At 43.3% G+C, this 10,875-nt stretch overlaps 1 protein-coding gene across 2 annotated transcripts in view; it reads right to left on the bottom strand.

Moving 5' to 3' along the window:
- The window catches only part of uggt2 (UDP-glucose glycoprotein glucosyltransferase 2), a 685,376-nt gene that overhangs the window by 106,767 nt on the left and 567,734 nt on the right, over window positions 1-10,875 (bottom strand). Inside the window, exon 39 of one of the 2 annotated variants that reach the window (XM_067986475.1) lies at window positions 2,596-2,749. The exons of the other annotated variant lie outside the window; for it this stretch is intronic. Within the exon in view, the coding sequence (XP_067842576.1) occupies window positions 2,596-2,749 (154 nt within the window). The remainder of the gene's footprint in view (window positions 1-2,595; window positions 2,750-10,875) is intronic. 2 annotated transcript variants of the gene reach the window in all.

Genomic DNA, 10,875 nt, shown 5'->3' with positions numbered 1-10,875 from the left:
TTTGATAGAGGTGTTCAAAATCATAAACGGTTTTGATGGATTAAATAAGGAGAAACTGTTTCCAGTGGCAGAAGGGTTGGTAACCAGAGGACACAGATTTAAGGTGATCGGCAAAAGAGCCAGAGGCGACATGAGGAAACATTTTTTACGCAGCGAGTTGTTATGATCTGGAACGAACTGCCTGAAAGGGTGGTGGAAGTAGATTCAATAATAACTTTCAAAAGGGAATTGGATAAATACTTGAAGGGAAAAAATTTACAGGGCTTTGGGGAAAGAGCAGGAGAATGGGACTACTTGGATAGCTCTTTCAAAGAGCCAGCACAGGCACGATGGGCCGAATGGCTTCCTCCTGTGCTGTACCTACTATGAAACTATCAGCCAGGCCAAAATCAGAGTGCATCTGATTACTTTGCTTACTGTCCAGAATGCTTGGGAGAGAACGCACAGTTGGGAAAGTCGAGAGCATGTCCCAGACCAGCTAGAGACAGGAAGGACTAATCCCTCACAACAGCTTAACAGCTAGCTAAGTTGAGGAGTCAGTAGTTAGGATAATCGCGTCCTAAGGGTCTGGGAGTTTAGTTGTAGCACGCAGGCATTGTGCAGCTGGCAGTGTGCTACGTGCATGTGTGCTAAAGACTTTGGGTTTGTAGGCAGTGTTTGAGGCTAGGACGGAGTCTGCCATACAAGAGTGTTAGGCTCCCAAGGTGAGAAGAGCAGTTTGGGGACTTCAAACAGCACACAGACCCCTTTGAGGAAATAAGCTCTGGGAGTTTATGAGGCTCAGGGAGCCGAAACAGGAGACAAGCTTGGGGAGCTTATAGAAGAAGAGGAGTCTGCCATCTAAACTCCCAAGGGGGAGGAACAATTTGGAGACTCACAGCAGTGCTCAGGGAGCTGAAATAAGAATAGAAACTCAAGGACAGGCCGACAATAGTGGTCTGGCTATTGGCAGCTTTGCTTAAAATTCGTAAGGAAAAATAAAAAAAATGGGAAATGAATGCAGAAACAGTTAGAGATGGAAGGAAGGATAGGAATAGAGAATGACTAGGAGAAATGTTATGAAGAGAAGATTAAATAGCTGCAGGAGAAAGAAGCGCTACTTACAAGATGTAGTAGAAAGGGACCATCTCAAAACTGAGAATGAGCTGTTTAGGGCACAAAATGTAATTTGTGGAGAGGCCCTAATCAGTGAACAGCTAGAGAAGAAATGTGACAGGTGTAAACATAGTTTAAAGGATTGCGGAATGGGAGTTGCAGAGCTGAGACCAGCAGGGAGAGAGGCAGTCACAGCGGTTTAGGAAATTAAACTGAGAAATGGACTGGGTCTCTCGACTGGTTCTCCAGTCCCCCCTTCCCCCTGTACTCTATGCATGGGATTATACAGCTAATTCAGTGATTGGGTGCTCCCAACAAGAAGCTGAGCTCACAGGGAGGGTAGCTCTAAAAATCACAGCCCAAAGCAAGTGATTTATGACTTGTGCTCCCTGTCAGGGCCTGATTACAGAATCCACCCTTATATTTTGATACTGGAAGTTGCTGGATGGATTCTTTAAGGAATAATTAATTCTCCTCTAAAACCTTTGCTATTTGTTTGTCATTCTCAGCACCAGTTTTTCCCTAACCCCATTTTCCACATCTTATGGGGTCTTCGATTGAGATTGGGATGTCAAAACCTATCAAAAGTAAGCCTTCACAGAAATTCAAATGTTAGTTCATGGTGAATGCCATTCATTTTATTTGAATAGTTGCCTAGGACCACCTTAAAGAACTGTTCTTGGCCCTAATCTTTTTCTTATCTCAGTGACTTGGTGGAAGTCAAGAATGGCACTATGATCTCGAATGACTAATTAGTTCCTCATCCAAATGCCAGGGGCAACCAAATAATTGGAGGCAGATACAAATAGAATTGGACAGTGGAAGGTTAGACCTGAATACACCATGTGAATGCCTGACTAACTGTAATATTGGTTCTTCCTCAGAAGCACCTCAATCACAGTTCTGGTTTCAGTGGCACAGCATGAAAGAAGGCATGTCAGGGTGATCAAGAGCACTGCTTGACAGGTTATGCCACCAACCATTTCTGCAGGTCTGGGCACACTTTTTCAATGTCCTTAGGAACTTTTCTCCCAGGGTCAGGGTCAGCAGAGAAGCAGATGCTGAGCTGTGCCATCTACTGCAAGGATAATGGCAGCTGCCATATAGCACATTCAGTGATATTAATTGTCAGCTGTGGCCTGACACTTGACTCCTGGCATGGTGCAGTGTGGGGGGGCGGAAACAGAGGATCATTGTCTTTATAACCACCTCATACTTTCATTTCAGCAGCCATCAAACAGGGGGTTGAGTGCTGGGGTGCTCTGTCATTTCTCTGCTGACTCTTGTCTGCAGACTCAGGCCTTCACTTTGCATTCCATTTACCTTCATTTTTGCCTATCTCTTAGTCCCTTGCCCCTTCAGCCTCGACAAATGCCATTAATAGGTTGAGATGCCTTTTGAGATGCTCCAAAATCTTTCATAATTTCTGACTCTTTATTGTGACAGAATGAAAGATTGACTTATCAAAGTAAACAAATATCCTGAGGTCCAGCATCTTACCTGGAGGCTGTGAATTTGGTTTTGAGTGGTTATCCTTTTTCTGTTCCTCCACTCTTTTTAACAACATCTTTACTTCGTTATCATAATCATTCCACTCTGGTACAATTCGCACAGCAGCTTTTAGCTTGGGTTCTTTGGTCTTGGGATTGTTGCACTAAAAATTTTTTAAAAATCCACATTTTTTAAAAGCCATATTAAACTTTTTTCTCCTGAAGGTGCTATATAGTATGCTATCAAAAAAAATCTATAACAAGCTTTTTAAATAGAAAAGATAAACTTCAACTGCTCCCAATGTAATTTAATTTGTTTAATGCACAACTCGTTTCTAAAGGTGGTATAATTTCTCTCTATCCCAATAAATTTGAATTCATTAAAATCTTTTATTCTGCAAACTTAAAGTCCATTACACTGTTATTATATATTAAGAATGGTAGGTCATTCAAAACATTCCAGTTCAAAATGTATTGAAAACTTCTTTTGTCAACTGTCTTAATGGCATTTTTACTGTTATGCCTGTAGGTGGAGCTGTGATAGGAGTTTTCAATGTTAAAGTTTTAGCTAATGTCAGTAACTGTTAACTGTGGTAACACCCTAGCTGCACAATGGAAATGAGGCGATAGCGGAGTTAAAATTGCAGTGGTGAACACACTGCCTCGGTTCCCATCCACCGTCCCACTGGTGTTTTCATGGATGACCAAGGTGCCCGCCTGAATCAGTATGGAGCCTCATGAATTGAATCAAATTGGGGTGCTATGACATACATAGGATCTCGATGGCAGTTTAACTGCCTACTGAACGGAGTGTCCATATCACTCAGGAGAACCTGGTGGTACAGCAGAACTGCTCCAAACAGGTGAGTGTTAAAATTATTTTTGTGGGACCACAAGATGTAGGAGTGTGAATAATATGATCTGCTGCCACCACAGACTCCCACTCCTTGCACCATGATTGCAACCCCCCCTGAACCTACCATTTTCCCGATGGGTCAGCCTGTGGGCCACCCGATATTGTACCAGCCATGAGCCTGTTCGAGGCATACAGCTTGCTCCATGTATGTTAATGAGATCCAGCCGTCGCAATGTAGAAAGTCCTACAAGAGAGGGGGCGGTACTGGACCTAATTCTAGGGAATGTGGCCGGCCAAGTGGAAGAAGTGCTAGTAGGTGAGCACTTTGGTGACAGTGACCATAATTCGGTGAGATTTAAAGTGGTCATGGAAAAGGACAGGGAGGGGCCGGAAATAAAGGTTCTAAATTGGGGGAGGCCGATTTTAATAGGATAAGGCAGGATCTGGCCAAAATGGACTGGGATCAGCTGCTTGTAGGAAAATCCACATCGGAGCAATGGGAGTCTTTCAGAAGGGAGATTGAGACCATACAATGGCAACATGTTCCCGGAAAGGTCAAGGGTGGTTCCAAGAACTCCAGGGAACCTTGGATGTCAGGGGATGTACGAGAATGGATTAGGAAAAAAAGGAGGGCTTTTGGCAGATACAAAAGGCTAAGGACGGAGGAAGCCCTAGAGGAGTACAAAAAGTGCAGGGGGATACTTAAAAAGAAATTAGGAGATCAAGGAAGGGCCATGAAATAACACTGGCGAGCAAAATAAAGGAAAATCCTAAGATGTTTTATAAGTATATTAAGGGTAAGAGGATGACTAGGGAAAAAATAGGGCCCATTAGGGACAAAAATGGCAATCTGTGTGTGGAGCCGGCAGATGTAGGAGGGGTTCTAAATGAATTTTTTGCATCTGTTTTCACTATGGAGAAGGACGATGTAGACATAGAAATACGGCAGAGGGACTGTGATATACTCGAACATATTAACAGAGCGGGAGGAGGTATTGGCGGTTTTAGCAGGCCTAAAAATGGATAAATCCCCAGGCCCGGACGAAATGTATCCCAGGCTACTGTGTGAGGCAAAGGAGGAGATTGCGGGGGCTCTGACACATATATTCAGAACCTCTCTGGCCACAGGGGATGTGCCAGAGGACTGGAGAACCGCTAATGTAGTACCATTATTCAAGAAGGGGAGTAGGGAAAAACCGGGGAACTACAGGCTAACATCAGTGGTAGGAAAATTATTGGAAAAAATTCTGAAGGACAAAATTAGTCTCCACTTGGAGAAGCAAGGATTAATCAGGGATAGTCAACATGGCTTTGTCAAGGGAAGATCATGTCTGACTAATTTGATTGAATTTTTTGAGGGGGTGACTAGGCGTGTGGATGAGGGTAACGCAGTGGATGTGGTATACATGGATTTCAGTAAGGCCTTCGATAAAGTCCCGCACAGGAGACTGGTGAAGAAGGTATGAGCCCATGGAATCCAGGGTGCCTTGGCACTTTGGATACAAAACTGGCTTAGTGGCAGAAGGCAGAGGGTGATGGTCGAAGGTTGTTTTTGTGACTGGAAGCCTGTGGCCAGTGGGGTACCACAGGGATCGGTGCTGGGTCCCTTGCTGTTTGTGGTCTACATTAATGACTTGGATATGAATGTAAAAGGTATGATCAGTAAGTTCGCTGATGATACAAAAATTGGTAGGGTGGTAAATAGCGAGGAGGATAGCCTCAGTCTGCAGGACGATATAGATGGGTTGGTCAGATGGGCAGAACAGTGGCAAATGGAATTTAACCCGGAAAAGTGCGAGGTGATGCACTTTGGAGGGACTAACAAGGCAAGGGAATACACAATGAATGGGAGGACCCTAGGCAAGACAGAGGGTCAGAGGGATCTTGGTGTGCAAGTTCACAGATCCCTGAAGGCGGCGGAACAGGTGGTAAAGAAGGCATATGGGATACTTGCCTTTATTAGCCGAGGCATAGAATATAAGAGCAAGGAGGTTATGATGGAGCTGTATAAAACACTGGTTAGGCCACAGCTGGAGTACTGTGTGCAGTTCTGGTCGCCACACTACAGGAAGGATGTGATCGCTTTGGAGAGGGTGCAGAGGAGATTCACCAGGATGTTACCAGGGCTGGAGCGCTTCAGCTATGAAGAGAGACTGGGAAGATTGGGTTTGTTTTCCTTGGAGCAGAGGAGGCTGAGGGGGGACATGATTGAGGTGTACAAAATTATGAGGGGCACAGATAGGATGGATACTAAGGAGCTTTTTCCCTTCGTTGAGGGTTCTATAACAAGGGGACATAGATTCAAGGTAAAAGGCGGGAGGTTTAGAGGGGATTTGAGAAAGAACTTTTTCACCCAGAGGGTGGTTGGAGTCTGGAACTCACTGCCTGAAAGGGTTGTGGAGGTAGGAACCCTCACAACATTCAAGAAGCATTTGGATGAGCACTTGAAATGCCATAGCATACAAGGCTACGGACCAAATGCTGGAATATGGGATTAGAGTAGACAGGGCTGATGGCCGGCGCGGACACGATGGGCCGAAGGGCCTCTATCCGTGCTGTATAACTCTATGACTCTATGACTAATGGATTGGGCGTCTCACATAAAGGATAGGGCAGCAACCCACCCGCCTGCTCCACGGCCCTCCAATATTTAAATCCATCCTTGTGAGTCTGTATTCTGTTCCACACGCTGCCCACTGGGACACCAATGTGTCAGCAGTATCAGTAATGCTTTTCTTACTTTATTTGGATCGCTAAGTATCAGAGTCGGTACAGCACAGGAAGAGGCCATTCGGCCCATTGTGCCTGTGCCGGCTCTTTGAAAGAGCTATCCAATTAGTCTCATTCCCCTGCGCTTTCCCCAGAGCCCTGTAAATTTTTTCCCTTCAAGTATTTATCCAATTCCCTTTTGAAAATTATTATTGAATCTGCTTCCACCATCCTTTCGGGCAGTGGATTCCAGATCATTACAACTCGCTGCGTAAAAAAATGCTTCCTCATGTTGCCTCTGGCTCTTTTGCCAATCACCTGAAATCTGTGCCCTCCAGTTACCGACCCTTCTGCCATTGGAAACAGTTTCTCCTTATTCACTCTCTCAAAACCATTCATGATTTTGAACACCTCTATCAAATCTCCCTTTAACCTTCTCTGTTCAAAGGAGAACAATCCCAGCTTCTCCAGTCTCTCCACATAACTGAAGTCCCTCATCCCTGGCACCATTCTAGTAAATCTCTTCTGCACCCTCTCTAAGGCCTTGACATCCTTCCTAAAGTGTGGTGCCCAGAATTGAACACAAAACTCCAGCTGAGGCCTAACCAGTGTTTAGCATAACTTCCTTGCTTTTGTACTCTGTGCCCCTATTAATAAAGCCCAGGATCCCATATGTTTTTAACAGCCTTCTCAACTTGTCCTACTGCCTTCAAAGATTTGTCTACATGCACCCCCTTCAAAACTGCACCATTTAACTTATATTGCCTCTCCTCATTCATCCTACCAAAATGAATCACTTCACACTTCTCTGCATTGTGCCATGTGTCTGCCAGTTTCACCAGTCTGTCTATGTCCTCCTGAAGTCTGTTACTATCCTCCACATTGTTTATTACATTTCTGAGTTTTGTGTCAGCTGCAAACTTTTAAATTAACACCCTCTATACCCAAGTCCAGGTCATTAATATATATCAAGAAGAGCAGTGGCCCTAATACTGACGTCTGTACTTCGCTCCACTTCACCACTACGCTCCATTTCACCACTACTCTCTGCTTTCTGCCCTTAGCCAATATTGTTTCCATGCTGCCACTGTCCCTTTAATCCCATCTGCTTCAATTTTGTTAATAAGTCTATTATGTGGTACTTTATCAAATCCCTTCTGAAAGTCCACAACATCAACCGTACTATCCTCATCAACCCTCTCCATTACTTCATCAAAGAACTCAATCAAGTCAGTCAAACACAATTTTAATTTAACAAATCCATGCTGACTTATAGTTATTGGCCCATACTTTTCCAAAGGCCAATTTATTTTGTCCCCAATTATTGTCTCTAAAAGTTTTCCCACCATCGATGTTAGGCTGACTGGCCTGTAATTGCCGGGATTATCACTCTCCCCTTTTCAGGGATGTAACATTTGCAATCCTTCACTCCTCCGGCACTATCCCCATATCTAAGGAGGATTCGAAGATTGTGGCCAGAGCCTCGGCAATTTCCACCCTTACTTCTTAGGATGCATCCCATCTGGACCAGGTGACTTTACTACTTTGAGTACTGCCAATCTTTTAAGTAACTCCTCTTTATCTATTTTTATCCTATCCAATATCGCTACTTCCTCCTCCTTTACTGCTACAATGGCAGCATCCTCTTCTCTAGCGAAGACGGATGCCAAGTATTCATTTAGTGCCTCAGCCATGCCCTCTGCCTCCACAAGAAGATCTTTTTTGTCCTTAATTGGTCCCATGCTTCCTTTGACTATCCTTTTACATGTTTACAAAAGACTTTTGGGTTCCCTTTTATGTTAGCCATTAATCAATTCTCAAACTCTTTCTTTGCCCCTCTTGTTCCCTTTTTTAGATCTCCCGTGTACTTTCTGTATTCAGTCTGGTTCTCTACTGTATTATGAACCTTACATTCGTCATAAGCCTCCTTTATCTGTTTCATTTTAATCTCTATATCTTTAGTCGCCCAGGGCGCTCTAGCTTTGGATGCCCTGCCTTTCTCCCTCATCAGAATGTGTCTACTCTGTACCCAAACCAACTCCTCCATGAAGACCTCCCATTGTCCGCTGGTTTGCCTGCCAAATTTTGATTCCAATCCACCTGGGCAAGATCCCTTTTAACTCACTGAAATTTGCCCTCCTCCAGTTAAGCATTTTTACATTTGATTGTTCCTTGCCCTTTTCTATAACTATTCTAAACCTAATGATATTACGATCACTGGTCCCCAAATGCTCCCCCACTAAAACATACTCCACCTGCCTCACTTCATTCCCCAGAACTAGATCCAGCACTGTTTCCTTCCTGGTTGGGTTGGAAACTCACTGTTCCAGAAGGTTTTCTGATACACATTTCAAGAATTCCTCCCCCTCTTTGCCTTTTCACTGTTACTGTCCCAGTCTATATCAGAATAATTGAAGTCCCCCATTATTACTACTCTATAGTTCATGCATCTTTCTGTGTTTGCCTGCAATTGTTCTCCTGTACTTCCTTCCCACTATATTATACACCCAGTAGCATCATAACTCCTCTATTGTTCCTTAATTCTAACCATAGATTCTGTCTTTGACCCCAAAACTATATCATCCCTTTCCAGTGCTATGATAGTTTATTTGATCAATACTGCCACTCCCCTCCTTTCTTTCCTTCCATATCTTTCCTGAATACATTGTAACCAGAAATATTAAGTACCCAATTCTCCCCTTCTTTGAGCCAGGTCTCTTGTTATTGCAACTATATCATAGTCCCATAGGCAACTTGAGCCTGCAGCTCACCAACCTTATTTACCAGGTTACGTGCATTTATACACATGCTCTCCAATCTCATCTTAGACTGCCACATATTTGACCCATGTCTGATCCCTCCTATTTCTGAACTATTTTTACTCTAGTGCTACGTGCCCCTCCCAGTCCTCTGTGCGCCTTGTTTCCACTCTCTAATTAGATTAGACAAGCGTGTAACAAAGGCATAGTGGTCTTAATGGGGGACTTTAACCTTCACATAGATTGGGGAAAGCAGACTAGCAACTGTCAGAAAGGTAGTGAATTTCTTGAGTGTGTCCGGGATAGTTTTCTACAGCAGTATGTCCTAGAGGCAACAAGGGGGCAAGCCATACCAGATTTAGTAATGAGTAATGAACCAGATTTAGTTAACAGCTTAACTGTGCGTGAACATCTATCCAATAGCAATCATAACATGATCGAGTTCAATGTAGTGTTTGAAAGGGAAAAAAGTGAGTCAGCTGCTAAGATTCTAGACTTGGTCAAGGCCGACTTCAATGGGATGAGACAGAGACTGTCCACACTAAACTGGGCAAATCTATTAATGGGTAAAACGACTCATGATCAGTGGGAAATGTTTAAAGAAACATTTAACGAGATACAGAACTGGTTTATACCCCGAGGGCCAAGAACTCAACTTGCCAAAAAAAACAGCCATGGACAACTAAAGAGGTAAGGGACAGTATAAGACGTAAGGAAAGGGCATACAAAAAGGCAAAAAATAGCACAGATCCTGGCAAATGGGAAAGATACAAAGATCAACAAAGGGTCACAAAACAGATAGTAAGAGCTACAAAAAGAGAGTATGAAATGAAACTTGCATGGGATATCAAAACCAATACAAATAACTTTTATAGTTATTTTAGGAAAAAGAGGGTGGTCAGGAGCAGTGTTGGCCCCTTAAAAACTGAAAGTGGGGATATTGTCATTGACAATGGGGAAATGGCGGACATGTTGAATAATTACTTTGCGTCAGTATTTACAGTAGAATAAGAGGATAGCATGCCAGAAATCCCAAGAAAACTAATATTGAATCGGGGACAGGGACTCGATAAAATTAACATAAGTAAAGCAACAGTAATGAAGAAAATAATAGCACTAAAGAGTGACAAATCCCCAGGACCAGATGGTTTCCATCCCAGGGTTTTAAAGGAAGTAGGTGAGCACATTGCAGATGACCTAACTATAATCTTTCAAAGTTCTCTAGATTCAGGAACTGTCCCTCTAGATTGGAAAATTGCACATGTCACTCCACTTTTTAAGAAAGGAGAGAGAGGGAAACCGGGGAATTATAGACCAGTTAGCCGAACATCTGTTGTGGGGAAATTGCTGGAGTCTATAATTAAGGATAGGGTGACTGAACACCTCGAGAATTTTCAGTTGATCAGAGAGAGCCAGCATGGATTTGTAAAAGGTAGGTCGTGCCTGACAAACCTGATTGAATTTTTTGAAGAGGTGACTAAAGTAGTGGACAGGGGAATGTCAATGGATGTTATTTATATGGACTTCCAGAAAGCAATTAATAAGGTCCCACATAAGAGACTGTTAGCTAAGTTAGAAGCCCATGGAATTGAGGGAAAAATACGGACTTGGTTAGGAAATTGGCTGAGCGAAAGGCGACAGAGAGTAGGGATAATGGGTAAGTATTCACATTGGCAGGATGTGACCAGTGGAGTCCCGCAGGGATCTGTCTTGGGGCCTCAATTCTTCACAATATTTATTAACGACTTAGATGAAGGCATAGAAAGTCTCATATATAAGTTTGCCGATGACACAAAGATTGGTGGCATCGTAAGCTGTGTAGATGAAAACATAAAATTTCAAACGGATATTGATAGATTAGGCGAATGGGCAAAATTGTGGCAAATGGAATTCAATATAGACAAATGTGAGGTCATCCACTTTGGATCAAAAAACGATGGAACAGGGTACTTTCTAAATGATAAAA

Source organism: Heptranchias perlo, chromosome 6, assembly GCF_035084215.1.
Source record: "Heptranchias perlo isolate sHepPer1 chromosome 6, sHepPer1.hap1, whole genome shotgun sequence".
NCBI lineage: Eukaryota > Metazoa > Chordata > Chondrichthyes > Hexanchiformes > Hexanchidae > Heptranchias > Heptranchias perlo.
Note: the sequence above shows the minus strand (reverse complement) of the source record. Positions and strands in the feature narration are given on the sequence as shown.